The 15472-nt window shown below is 45.3% G+C and overlaps 1 protein-coding gene across 1 annotated transcript; it reads left to right on the forward strand.

The window, feature by feature from the left end:
• The first annotated feature begins 3428 nt into the window (after window positions 1–3428).
• On the forward strand, window positions 3429–10921 carry LOC115569819 (adhesion G-protein coupled receptor G2-like). The gene is made up of 16 exons (XM_030397986.1): window positions 3429–3516; window positions 4172–4219; window positions 4924–5042; window positions 5132–5268; window positions 5365–5521; window positions 5650–5805; window positions 6068–6190; window positions 6346–6391; window positions 6475–6578; window positions 6959–7083; window positions 7165–7433; window positions 7567–7666; window positions 8009–8295; window positions 8431–8532; window positions 8984–9103; window positions 9204–10921. The coding sequence occupies exons 1-16, from the start codon at window positions 3429–3431 to the stop codon at window positions 9332–9334; spliced, it is 2112 nt and encodes a 703-aa protein (XP_030253846.1). The 3' UTR covers window positions 9335–10921.
• Window positions 10922–15472: the final 4551 nt, after the last annotated feature.

Below are 15472 nucleotides of genomic sequence, written 5' to 3' on the forward strand. Positions count from 1 at the left end.
CAACAATGAGCACATTTACACCTTCCATCAATGTCACAGCAACAACCAATAATTTCACAACAGAGTTCAATGCAACTACAATGGACAACAACAGCACAACTACAAAAACTAATGCAACAATGAGTACATTTACACCTTCCACCAATGTCACAGCAACCACAAACAATTTTCACAACAGAGAACAATGCAACTACAGTGGAACACAACAGTACAACTACAGAAACTAATTCAACGATCAACACATTTACACCTTCGCCCAATGCCACAGCAAACAACTACCAAGTTCAACCACAGCATACAATGTAACTACAGTGGACAACCACAGTACAACTACAGAAGCTAACGCAACTGTGAGCACGTTTATACGTTCTCCCAATGTCACAGCAACAACCAATAATTTCACAACAGAATACAATGCAACTACAATTGACAACAGCAGCGCAACTGCAAAAACTAATGCAACAATTAGTACATTACACTTTCCACCAATGCACAGCAACAACCAACAATTTCACAACAGAGTACGATGCAACTACAGTGGACAACAACAGTACAACTACAGAAACTAATTCAACAATCAACACGTTTACACCTTTGCCCAATGTCACCACCATCAACTACCAACTTCACAACAGCGCACAATATAACTACAGTGGACAACAACAGTACAACTACAGAAACTAACGCAACTGTGAGCACGTTTATACGTTCTCCCAATGTCACAGCAACAACTAACAATTTCACAACAGAGTACAATGTAACTACAGTGGACAACAACAGCAGAACTACAGAAACTAACGCAACAATGAGCACATTTACACTTTCCACCAACGTCACAGCAACAACCAATAATTTTACAACGAAGTACAATGTACCTACAGTGGACAACAACAGCACAACTACAGAAACTAGTGCAACAATGAGCACATTTACACCTTTGCCCAATGCCACAACAACACCTCACAATTTCACAACAGAGTACAATGGAACTACAGTGGACACCAACAGCACAAGTACAGAAACTAACACAACAATAAGCACATTTACACCTTCCACCAATGTCACAGCAACAACCAACAATTTCACAACAGCGTACAATGTAACTACAGTGGACACCAACAGCACAACTACAGAAGCTAACACAACAATGAGCACATTTACACCTTCCACCAATGTCACGGCAAACAACCAACAATTTCACAACAGAGAACAATGCAACTACAGTGGACACAACAGTACAACTACAGAAACTAAGTCAACAATCGACACATTTACACTTTCACCCAATGTCACAGCAACAACTACCAACTTCACCACAGCGTACAATGTAACTACAGTGGACAACAACAGTACAACTACAGAAACTAACGCAACTGTGAGCACGTTTATACGTTCTCCCAATGTCACCAGCACCAACTAACAATTTCACAACAGAGAACAATGCAACTACAGTGGACAACAACAGTACAACTACAGAAACTAACGCAACAATCAACACATTTACACCTTCCCACCAATGTCACAGCAACAACTATCAACTTCACCACAGCGTACAATGTAACTACAGTGGACACCAACAGCACAACTACAGAAGCTAACACAACAATGAGCACATTTACACCTTCCACCAATGTCACGGCAACAACCAACAATTTCACAACAGAGAACAATGCAACTACAATGGACAAAAACAGTACAACTACAGAAACTAAGTCAACAATCAACACATTTACACCTTCACCCAATGTCACAGCAACAACTACCAACTTCACCACAGCGTACAATGTAACTACAGTGGACAACAACAGTACAACTACAGAAACTAACGCAACTGTGAGCACGTTTATACGTTCTCCTAATGTCACAGCAACAACTAACAATTTCACAACAGAGTACAATGTACCTTCAGTGGACAACAACAGCACAACTACAGAAACTAACGCAACAGTGAGCACGTCTACACTTTCTCCCAATGTCACAGCAACAACCAACAACTCCACAACAGATTACAATGTAACTAGAGTGGACAACAACAGCACAACTCAAGAAACCAATGCAACAATGAGCACGTCTACACATTCTCCAAATGTCACAGCAACAACCAACAATTTCACAACAGAGTACAATGTAACTACAGTGGACAACAACAGAACAACTACAGAACTAACACAACAATGAGCACATCTACACATTCTCCCAATAGTCACAGCAACAGCCAACAATTCCACAACAGATTACAGTGTAACTAGAGTGGACAACAACAGCACAACTCAAGAAACTAACGCAACAATCAACACTTTACACAGTCCACCAATGTCACAGCAATAACTAACAATTTCACAACAGAGTACAATGTAACTACAGTGGACAACAACAGAACAACTACAGAAACTAACACAACAGTGAGCACGTCTACACATTCTCCCAATGTCATAGCAACAACCAACAACTCCACAACAGATTACAATGTAACTAGAGTGGACAACAAAAGCACAACTCAAGAAACCAATGCAACAATGAGCACGTCTACACATTCTCCAAATGTCACAGCAACAACCAACAATTTCACAACAGAGTACAATGTAACTACAGTGGACAACAACAGAACAACTACAGAAACTAACACAACAATGAGCACATCTACACATTCTCCCAATGTCACAGCAACAACCAACAACTCCACAACAGATTACAATGTAACTAGAGAGGACAACAACAGCACAACTCAAGAAACCAATGCAACAATGAGCACGTCTACACATTCTCCAAATGTCACAGCAACAACCAACAATTTCACAACAGAGTACAATGTAACTACAGTGGACAACAACAGAACAACTACAGAAACTAACACAACAATGAGCACATCTACACATTCTCCCAATGTCACAGCAACAGCCAACAATTCCACAACAGATTACAGTGTAACTAGAGTGGACAACAATGGCACAACTCAAGAAACTAACGCAACAATCAACACTTTTACACAGTCTACCAATGTCACAGCAATAACTAACAATTTCACAACAGAGTACAATGCAACTACAGTGGACAAAAACAGTACAACTACAGAAACTAATTCAACAATCAACACCTTTACACTTTCGCCCAATGTCACAGCAACAACTACTAACTTCACAACAGCGTACAATGTAACTACATTGGACCAAAACAGTACAACTACAGAAACTAACACAACAATGAGCACGTCTACACATTCTCGCAATGTTTCAGCAACAACTTACAATTTCACAACAGAGTACAATGTAACTACAGTGGACAACAACAGTACAACTACCGACACTAATGCAACAATGAGTGCATTTACACCTTCCAACAATGCCACAGCAACAACTAACAATTTCACAACAGAGTACAATGTAACTACAGTGGACAACAACAGTACAACTACAGAAACTAACGCAACAATGAGCACGTCTACACTTTCGCCCAATGTCACAGCAACAACTACCAACTTCACAACAGAGTACAATGTAACCACAGTGGACAACAACAGTACAACTACAGAAACTAATTTAACAATCAGCACGTTTACACAGTCTCCCAATGTCACAGCAACAACCAACAGTTTCACAACAGAGTACAGTGTAACTACAGTGGACAACAACAGGACAACTACAGAAACTAACGCAACAATGAGCACATTTACATATTCTCCCAATGTCACAGCAACAACTAACAATTTCACCACAGTAGAGAATATAACCAGTACAACTGTATCTCAAAACAGAACAACCGCAGACAACGTAACCACCTCACCCAGCGGGGAAACGGAACAGAACACAACAATGTCTATCACTGTTAGTCAAGTTGTCAACAACACCATTACACCCACTGGCACTCCACAGAACAATCAGACTGGAAATTACACCACACCAGAATCTGACAAGATCACAGAAACCAACCAAAATGACACCAACTCAACCACAGTTGCAACTGGCACCACTCCCACTATTGATCACAACCAAACCACAGGAATCAGCTTAAACATGAGCTCGACAACCAAAGGACCAAGAGTCAATTCAACGACTACAGCAGCTAGCACTTCTGTTGATCATATAACTACAACATCTGACACAACCACAAATAGTAATCTTCCGGCCTCGATAAACACCACAACTCCAGAGGTGTCCACGCTTTCTTTCAACAGCAGCTCTCCAAGTCACCACCCTTACCAGTACAACCACACCAGAATCTGGTATGTATAGCAAAGAATGGTTAAAGTAAAACTCTCGCCAAAAAGCAACTGAGGCTTAATTTGTGATTGAATATGAGTCAAACCTTTTTAGATTTACCGTAGTTTCGTTTTCAGGGAAGCTAATTTTCAATGGAGTGCGGGGGCACTGGTACGCTAGCATCAAAATCGCTATTTTTAAAACACTAAGAAGGCTCGACTCAACATGAAACTTTGCTCGTAGTATCACCAGGGTCTCTACACATGAACACGAGCATTGAGAACATTGTTTGTGTACACAGAGTTTATTAAAAAGAAGGTTTTTGGACAACTCATATTAGCAGTAGCATCCCCGGCGCACTGCTGTCATGGCAGACAAAAAAGTGTCGATAAATCTGAAAAGTGCCTCTTTCCTTGTTATTATATTCAATCACAAATAAAGCCTCAGTTGCTTTTTGGCGAGAGTTTCACTTTAAAGCTTTCAGTATGGTGGATCAAACTGAATCAAATGACAATATATGTATTGAGAGTATAGTTCCTTAATCTACATTGATGGAATGGTTTTCTATGTAGAAGCTCCAACTGGAGGTCGAACGTTTTGATAAAAGCCCTGACTAGTAAACTTTACCCTTTTTTATATGGATTGATTTATTCTATATAATGACGATCATACATCAAGAATTGATTAACGCGATTTGACAACTTATCATACTTACTCACCTATCAAGGTGCTGAAACTACCCTCACATCCACTGCAGAGACAACACAAAGCCAAGAGGAACAGGAGGAACAAGCAAATGAGCTGCTGAGCCAAACACAGGATGCTTCTCAGCTCAATTCCTCTCAGGTGAAGCTACTGATCTGTAAATACTTTGTGTGAGTCACTGTGTTATTGGACTTGTCACTTATTGTATGAAAATTTGATGGATGCTGCAGGTGGCACAGTTGACCGCGCAGTTAGAAAAGCTCCTTGACGGCCCCACAGTCTCTCGGTCAGTGGGACAAAAAGCCATCAATGTAATCAGCAACCTGATAGAGGGCGACTCACAGGCGATTTCCGAATCTGCCAACAGGTACAACTCAAACAACACTCACCTACATGGACACATACTGTATATCCACATACATTTGATGTACCTAAAGTGATTTGTCACCTCTCCTGCTGGCAGGCTGGTTCGGTTGGTAGATGAGGTTGGTCTTAAACTGGTTGTCGTTGGTGACAGCGAGATTGCCTCCTCTAATTCGCTGGTTCTGGCAGTGAGGACAGTTGATGGGACCAACTTTCCGACAACATCTGTCGACATTTTCAACACAGATAATGTCGAAGTAGGTTGGAAACAATGGGCCTTGTGCAATAACCACCTGCACTATCAGATTTGTTCTGATATGAGCACACAGAAGAGAGGTTCTTCCAAAAATGCAATTGACCATTTCTTAACTTTTTCTCTACCCAGCTCCGCGCCCTCAGCAAATCCAGGTCCAAGCAGTCAGGGTCCGCTCTGGGCTCTGTATTCTTGCCCTCCTCCCTCACCTCAGGACTCAGTCCTGAGCAGCAACAGCAGGCCAGCAGAGTCCAGTTCACCTTCTACACCAATCCTGCCCTCTTCAAGGTACTTTCTCATCCTCACACCTGGAATTGTTATCTGTCATCTCTTTAGGATTTGTTTTGCAGAATGCTGACGTATTTATTGGTGTTCATTTAATGATCCTCCAAGCAGCATTTTAAACTTTTTGTTTTTCATTTTTAAACCAGCTGTGGCTTTATGGAAAAAGGAAACAGCTGTGGGATTTTTACACCACTGCAGTTACTGCAATGAAATGAACTTTCATCTTCCATCAAACTGATTTCATCTATCTGCTTTGTTTTTGCAGGATTCAGCATTGGATAACCAGATCACTGTCAGTCCAGTTCTGGGCTCCAGTGTGGCCAATCTGTCAATAAGCAACCTAAATGAGAACATTTCATTTACAATCCGAAAGACCAACCCCATTACTGTGAGTGTGGTAGCCATCCATAATAAGACCATAAAACAATCACACATTCTAAAAAATCTGCTTTTTTTCAAACAGCATTTAAAAATAAACGTTTACTTTTATATTACCTACAAATAAACTCATATAAATGGTTTAAATTGCTTCTTTGTTCTCAGGGGGACTTCTCGGCCTCCTGTGCATTCTGGGACTTTGCTTTGAATGGTGAGTGCATGCTCGCCAAATGGAGTTGGTTAAGAGCCAGACTGCCACAGGTGTTTATATCCCTGTTCGTTTCTCTTGTTCAGGCGGTCGAGGAGGCTGGAGCACAACCGGCTGCATTCTCGTTAACAACACGCAGGAAGACACGACGTGCAGCTGCAACCATCTCACGGCCTTTGCAATACTGCTGGTTTGTGTGCATGTTTCATTGTATCTGTGGGAAATATTAACAATACTAGTACCCATGAATTCCTTTAAATCACATGTACATAGGGAATTAAATGAACAACTAAAATTACAGGCTAAAGCAGCAACTAGGTCTGCACCAAATGTCATCAGTCTCAAATCTTCATTTTGTCATTATGGTATGTTGTCTGTGACACGTACACATGTGAACGTGTCACAGTGGTTTGCAGAAATATTACGATCCAACAATTTATCCTGATGACTGAGCTGAGTAGTAGCAGTAACAATGTCTTTCTGTATTGTTAAATTGTGGAATGATGAAGCTCACTACACTCTACTGTTGCACAATATGTGTTTATGTGTATTTTTGTGTCCTAATTACAGGATTTGTCCAGAGATGTAGAAATAGACCCTCAGCAAGTGCAAATCCTTACTTTCATCACATACATCGGCTGTGGAATCTCTGCTATCTTCCTCTCTGTCACATTACTGACATATCTCTGCTTTGAGTAAGAATATACAAACCTGAGACTACTTAAATCTGAGCTTTATTACTTTATATCACATCCTAACAATCTCTTTCCATGCAGAAAACTGCGGAGGGACATTCCTGCTAAGATCCTGATCCAGCTCTGCATGTCCCTCCTCCTTCTGAACCTGGTCTTCCTGTTAGACGGCTGGCTGGCGCTCTACCCGGCCATCGGGCTGTGCACCAGCACCGCCTTCTTCCTGCACTACTTCCTGCTGACATCGTTCACCTGGGCGGGGCTCGAGGCCCTGCACATGTACCTGAGCGTGGTCCAGGTGTTCACGCCCTACCTGAGCAGATACATGCTCAAGTTCTCACTGGTGGGCTGGGGTGAGTTACACAGAACTCTTCCTTCCTTCTTTATTTTCTTTGTTTGAATAAAAGTATAACTGAATACAAATGAAGATGTTTTTGGTTGTATATATTGAGATGGTTCTGCTGGATGACGTGCTGGTCTTTGCAGGCATTCCTCTTCTTGTGGTGATCATTATAATATCAGTGGACAAAAACAACTACGGCCTGGTCACATATGGAAGAAACACAGGCGGTCCTACAGGTGACTTGTAAGTAACTCCTAAATCAGAACAACTTACTGAAAATTATTCCTGAAACTGACCCATTTGACCACTAGAGGGTGGTACTGTGCTTTATCTATGGTGCCCAACATCCAAACAAAATCTGTGTATATGTTTCCTTATCGAGCCTCTAAGGTGAACATCAGGGTTGAATGCCAATTTTACGTAGTAAATGTGAAATTACATCGCAGCCCAAAAAGACTTTTCCCTTCAGCTTAACTCATTAAAGAAGCATCTGTAAAATGTTGGATACATATTTTCTGGAGCTTCACAACCCTGTGAATAAAAGTCTGTTAAGTAACTAACGTCTCATTTCTGTCCCGCTTGTAGCTGCTGGCTGAGTAATGACATCGCCTTCTACGTGGGCGTGGTGGCCTACTTCCTCCTCATCTTTTCTCTGTGCCTGCTGGTCTTCATCTTAGTCATGGTCCAGCTGGCCCGGATCAAGAAGCAGAACCCCCAGAACCAGTCTCCTAACAGGGGAGTGATGACAGACATGCGCAGCATCGCCGGCCTCATCATCCTGCTCGGCCTCACCTGGGGGTTCGCCCTCTTCGCCTGGGGACCGCTCAACTTACCCTTCATTTACCTTTTCACTATATTCAACACTCTGCAAGGTGAGACACTGTGAACTACTGACGCATTAAAGAACAAACAAATCTTCTCTGATTAAACTGATACAAGTTTTGCATACAAACGAATCCACAAAACTAATTTTCACTTGTTAAATTTGTGTGTTGTGGACTGTGTAGGTTTCCTTGTCTTTGTCTTTCACTGTGCTGTGAAGGAGAACGTCCGCCGGCAGTGGAGAACTTATCTTTGCTGTGGGAAACTGCGACTGGCTGAAAACTCAGGTGGGCTCCTAAATGTTTTCCTGTAACTCTGTTTATGTGATTGAACAGAAAAGGAAAGGCGATTTATCATTGCAGATTGTCCAGAAAGATGGAGTGGTTCACAGCTGGGTTACAAAGGAGGGGATACAATCGCACCAGAGCGCCTTTCTGCATAATGAGTACTTTTACTCCTAAACAGAGTATTTATACACTGTGGTATTACTGCTTGCGAACATGCATATGAAAGAAAAGTGTGGCGTGTGTTCTCTTCTTAAATGTGTTTTCTCAACAGTTAAATGTTGTGTTCTCATGACAAAATGCTGCAAAAGACTTTATTTTGCGTAAGAAGTAAGACACAGAAAAGTAATGAGAGCGAAAAGGTCCATTATTATCCTAAAATTAATGGATGTTACATTGACATCCAAATGTTCTGAATTCCTTATTAAGTTGGTTCTGATACGTTTTCCTGCAGAATGGAGTCGGACGGCCACTCAGAACAAAAAGAATCTGTCGCTCAACACGGCGACCACCAGAGCGCTGCACTCCACCTCTCGCAGCTCCTCCGTCATCAGCGACGCCACCAATAGCAGTGGTACGTTCACATCACAGTCTGAACGTCTCACCTGCATTTATTTTTACACATCTTTTACATTTTATACAATAACACTGTGTTTGTTTTCGTCCCCCCGCAGGCTCTGTGTTTGCCGACAGCGGGATATCTGACGGCTCCGGCAGCGACGTCGTCCTCAACGAGATTCACAGGCGAAATATGTCACTCGCGGCGGTCGCCTCAAGCGTTCACACGTCAAGTGCTGATTTGTGATTACAATAATTATCTACTCTGAGGGAAGAGTCAGAGAGTAGTGATCTCCTGCAGCTGGAGTAAACAAAACGCTATTCACAGGAGGTGGAGATGCCGACAGGAAAATCCTCAGTGTTACATAAAATGAAGGTTTTAATGGTGAAATGAAGGACAGAAGACAGAAGAGGTGAAATGAGACTGAAGTACTTTTTTTTTTATATATATATATATATTTTTTATAATTACTGCTTTATGCGACTATTTGATGCCTTTTCTACACTGACAGAAGAATATATGAACACAGAAGGGACTTGTTCCCAGCGAGAAGTGTACAGTCGGTGTGTTTCTGACTGAAAAATGTATTATTATAATTTTTAACATTATTTATTGTTTGTATCAAAGCTCTTAGAATTATTACCCTAAACAATAGAGATACGGTATTCTGCAGAAACAAAGCTGTATTTGAATATCAGCCTACTTAGAAGGACTTTTGCTGCATTTTTATGATATATTACTTTTGTTCACAAGCAGATAATGTAAAAGATGAAGATGTTTCCATTTTGTTTACATGCTCCACTGACCTTTATCTCTACATTTTCAGTAAACAGTTGAATTCCAGAGTTAACCTGTTGTTAGGGAGATGTCAAAAAGGCATTCTGGGAAGGGATTCTCTAGAGACAGAGTGGATTGAAGGAAAAATGCCAAAACTTAAAGGTGCAATTTGTAAGGATTTAGTTTGTAACGTTAAAAAAAACAAAGTAAAATAACTAAACAGAATGTGAAGAAATAACAGTTTTGACGTAATATCGAAGACGTCCATGAATTGTGTTGCAGAGGAATCTACTGAAGTTAGCACGCTTACCAGCTAGCCCCAGGCAACCCTGTCTTATAATACTGCTCTGAGCTCTCAGTCTGGACCGCTACCTGCACGTCTAACTGAGCTAACTTGCTAACGGCCGCTACAGTTTGCAGCAATTAGCGGTTACTCTGGTGATTTGCTACCCACTGATTGTTTCGAAATCCAATACTTACGCATTTGTACCTTTAATTAAATGTAATTAACAGAATGTGAAGGAATAACTATTCTAATGTTAAAACAAAGACATGTATAATATCTGCTCAAGTTAGCATGCTAACAAGCTAGCCACAGGCCTGATAACCGCTCTTTCCCAGCGGTCCAAAGCTCCGGTGCTAGCGATGTAAACAACAACACTCCCAAAGGGAGTCCGGCTAGCTGCATGGCTAATTGAGCTAACCAGCTAACAGTAGCCACAGTCAGTAATTGTATAACCAGAGTACAGTTAGCAGCGGTTAGCATTTACTCCGGTGATACCCTGCCTTACTTACATATTGCACCTTTAACTGCTCAGTCAAATGATTTTATTACAAATTGATCACATCTCTCTGTCAGAGTATTTGAGGGTGAATTCCTCCTTTAATGTGAGATATTGCTTTATTTTGCTACAGCACAGTGTTAGTGTTAGACTCAGAGTCTTTAGATTGTTTGTATATTTTACATTAGATATTTTTTTATAATTGTGAAAGACATGACGTTAGGTCATGCAGCATAGTGGACCGGCGCCCTTGTGCAAGAACATGTGCATGAAAGAGAAGATAATAAAAATGTCAGCTCATTACCTGTCCGGTTTCTCTTGCCTGATTCAAAGAGTTTTACATCCACATGACATCTTTTTACACCTTTAATCAAACATGTTCACTGGGAAAACTCGCCAATTATAATCCCAGCAGATTCCCCGCTCATCACAACATTGTGTAACCTTCAGCCGAGCGTCTCACGCCCACCCAGCGCCGGTTTCAATCACAGCCCGTGAAGGTCGGCCGCAGAGGTTGGCGTCAGCTAGCTATTAAAAAGTTCTACATGAGTTCAAATTGCGGAACAGCGCGACCTCCAGCATGAACTGAATGAGAGAGCACGCTGTGAGAATAATGTCAGAGACGCAGATGTTACAGAGATGAGCATCGGTTCATTTCAGTCCTGATTTCAATGCAGATGAGAAAGTTCAGAAAGTATTTGATTTATTCTCCCCGGGCCGTCTTCATCAGCTAGAAATAGAAACACTGAACGTTGTTTTACTGTCATAACTTTCCTTCTGTTATCAGAATGAATTATTAACAGGATTTTGAACTAGTGGCATGTTTTAAAAGTTACAGAAAGTTATTGGAATTGTATCACAGTGTGTTCTGACTCATGGGTCTGAAACACAAGCACCAGTTAAGTCACTGTTCAGGTTCATATTTTGTCAAAAATGTTTTTTTTTGGGGTCAGATTTGTTTAAGAACAGCCAATGTAACATATAGCCGTGCTCAAAAATATACGTACAACACACTGAATGTTTCTTTGTAGCACAGCTTTTTAACTTCTTCTGAGCGGTTCTGATTGATAACAGATGATGACTTTACTGGGCCCATTTAAACAGAGATTGTTTGACGCAGCCACAAATACTACAGTGAGAAAGTCTAAGGAGCTCGCATCAATCTGAAAGAGCACATTACTGATTTAACCGGGTCATGAAAGTCACTTGGAGCCATTTCAAAGCAGTTACAGGTCCAAAGATCAACTGCAGTTGTCTAACTGCCAAGATCAGGAAGAAGACATAAATCAACACCAGCTGATGAGAGACTCTGGTCAGGATGGTGAAAATATAGGTCAGATGTCTACATACGGGTCAAAAGTTTATATACAGGTCAAAAGTTAAAGGAGAACTTCAGTCGATTTAAACATGCAGCTTCATTGCTCAAGCTACCCTTGACTTGCCAGTACCGAAGACGCGAACAAATTTGGTCCAACCATTACAGAGCTCCGTGAACGGAGACGTAGCATTGAACGCTAACAGCATGGGGTCAGAACTTTAGACTGTGTTTTAAGCGTCTTAACATCTCCTCCTTGAACCGGCACCTTATCGTGGTGGAGGGGTTTGAGCACCCGAATGATCCTAGGAGCTATGTTGTCCGGGGCTTAATGCCCCTGGTAGGGTCTCCCAAGGCAAACAGGTCCTAGGTGACGGGTCAGACTAAGATCGGTTCACTCGCCCCTGATGAATATAACAAGACCAAGGACGTGCACGTCGCCCAGATCGGCGTCACCGGGGCCCCACCCTGGAGCCAGGCCTGGGGTTGGGGCTCGCAGGCGAGCGCCTGGTGGCCGGGTCTCTGCCCACGGGACCCGGCCGGGCGCAGCCCGAACGAGCAACGTGGGCCCGCCCTCCCGTGGGCTCACCACTCGCGGGAGGGTTCAGAAGGGGCCGGTGCAGAGGGATATGGGTGGCGGTCGTGGGCGGGGGCCCCGGCGGCCCAATCACCGGATGGTGACTCTAGCCATGGGGACATGGAATGTCACCTCACTGGGGGGGAAAGAGCCTGAGCTGGTGCGGGAGGTTGAGCGGTACCGGCTAGAAATAGTCGGGCTCACCTCCACGCACAGCCTGGGCTCTGGAACCCAACTCCTTGAGAGAGGCTGGACTCTCTTCTACTCTGGAGTTGCCCGCGGCGAGAGGCGGCGAGCTGGTGTGGGCTTGCTTATAGCCCCCCAGCTCAGCCGCCATGTGTTGGAGTTCTCCCCAGTGAGCGAGAGGGTCGTTTCCCTGCGCCTTCGGGTCGGGGATAGGACTCTCACCGTTGTCTCGGCTTATGGGCCGAACAGCGGTGCAGAGTACCCGGCCTTCTTGGAGTCCCTGGGAGGGGTACTGGAGAGTGCTCCAACCGGGGACTCCGTCGTTCTCCTGGGGGACTTCAACGCCCACGTGGGCGATGACAGTGTTACCTGGAGGGGTGTGATTGGGAGGAACGGCCTCCCCGATCTGAACCCGAGTGGTGTTTTGTTACTGGACTTCTGTGCTAGTCACAGTTTGTCCATAACAAACACCATGTTCAAGCATAAGGGTGTCCATATGTGCACGTTGCACCAGGACACCCTAGGCCGGAGATCAATGATCGACTTTGTGGTCGTGTCATCTGACCTCCGGCCGTATGTCTTGGACACTCGGGTGAAGAGAGGGGCTGAGCTGTCAACTGATCACCACCTGGTGGTGAGTTGGATCCGCTGGCGGGGGAGGAAGCTGGACAGACCTGGCAGACCCAAACGTATCGTGAGGGTCTGCTGGGAACGTCTGGCAGAACCCTCTGCCAGGGAGATCTTTAACTCCCACCTCCGGGAGAGCTTTGACCAGATCCCGAGGGAGGCTGGGGACATTGAGTCCGAATGGACCATGTTCTCCACCTCCATTGTTGACGCGGCTGTCCGGAGCTGTGGCCGTAAGGTCTCCGGTGCCTGTCGCGGCGGCAATCCCCGAACCCGGTGGTGGACCCCGGAAGTAAGGGTTGCTGTCAAGCTGAAGAAGGAGTCCTACCGGGCCTGGCTGGCCCGGGGGACTCCTGAGGCAGCTGACGGGTACCGGCAGGCCAAGCGTGCGGCAGCACGGGCAGTCTCGGAAGCAAAAACTCGGGTCTGGGAAGAGTTCGGGGAGGCCATGGAGGAGGACTATCGGTCGGCCTCGAAGAAATTCTGGCAAACCATCCGGCGCCTCAGGAGGGGGAAGCAGTCCTCCACCAACACTGTTTACAGTGGAGGTGGGGAGCTGTTGACCTCGACTGGGGACATCGTCGGGCGGTGGAAGGAATACTTCGAGGATCTCCTCAATCCCGCTGACACGCCTTCCATAGAGGAAGCAGAGGCTGGGGACTCAGAGGTTGACCCATCCATCGCCCAAGCCGAAGTCACTGAGGTAGTCCGTAAGCTCCTCAGTGGCAAAGCACCGGGGGTGGATGAGATCCGCCCTGAGTACCTCAAGTCTCTGGATGTTGTGGGGCTGTCTTGGCTGACACGTCTCTGCAGCATCGCGTGGCAGTCGGGGACAGTGCCTCTGGACTGGCAGACCGGGGTGGTGGTCCCCCTATTTAAAAAGGGGGACCGGAGGGTGTGTTCCAACTATCGGGGGATCACACTCCTCAGCCTCCCCGGGAAAGTCTATTCCAGGGTACTGGAGAGGAGAATTCGGCCGATAGTCGAACCTCGGATCCAGGAGGAACAATGCGGTTTTCGTCCTGGCCGTGGAACACTGGACCAGCTCTATACCCTCCGCAGGGTGCTCGAGGGTTCATGGGAGTTTGCCCAACCAGTCCACATGTGTTTTGTGGACTTGGAGAAGGCATTCGACCGTGTCCCTCGTGGCATACTGTGGGGGGTGCTCCGGGAGTACGGGGTCGGGGGCCCTCTGTTAAGGGCCGTACGGTCCCTGTACTGCCGGAGCAGGAGCTTGGTTCGCATTGCCGGCAGTAAGTCAGACCTGTTCCCAGTACATGTTGGACTCCGGCAGGGCTGCCCTTTGTCACCGGTTCTGTTCATTACTTTTATGGACAGAATTTCTAGGCGCAGCCATGGGCCGGAGGGGATCTGGTTCGGGAGCCAATGGATCTCATCTCTGCTTTTCGCGGATGATGTGGTCTTGTTGGCTCCTTCAAGCCAGGACCTCCAGCATGTCCTGGGGCGGTTTGCAGCCGAGTGCGAAGCGGCTGGGATGAGAATCAGCACCTCCAAATCCGAGGCCATGGTTCTCGACCGGAAAAAGGTGGCCTGCTCCCTCCAGGTGGGAGGAGAGTTCCTGCCTCAAGTGGAGGAGTTTAAGTATCTTGGGGTCTTGTTCACGAGTGAGGGGAGGATGGAGCGTGAGATTGACAGACGGATCGGTGCAGCGGCCGCAGTAATGCGGTCTTTGTATCGGTCCGTCGTGGTGAAGCGAGAGCTGAGCCGAAAGGCGAAGCTCTCGATTTACCAGTCAATCTACGTTCCGACCCTCACCTATGGCCATGAACTTTGGGTCATGACCGAAAGAATAAGATCCCGGATACAAGCGGCCGAAATGAGTTTCCTCCGCAGGGTGGCAGGGCGCTCCCTTAGAGATATGGTGAAGAGCTCTGTCACCCGGGAGGAGCTCAGAGTAGAGCCGCTGCTCCTCCACATCGAGAGGAGCCAGCTGAGGTGGCTCGGGCATCTGTTTCGGATGACCCCGGGACGCCTCCCTCGGGAGGTGTTCCTGGCATGTCCCTCCGGGAGGAGACCCCGAGGAAGACCCAGGACACGCTGGTGTGACTATGTTGCCCAGCTGGCCTGGGAACGCCTTGGGGTCCTCCTGGAAGAGCTGG

Source organism: Sparus aurata, chromosome 19 (genome assembly GCF_900880675.1).
Source record: "Sparus aurata chromosome 19, fSpaAur1.1, whole genome shotgun sequence".
NCBI classification, from domain to species: Eukaryota; Metazoa; Chordata; class Actinopteri; order Spariformes; family Sparidae; genus Sparus; species Sparus aurata.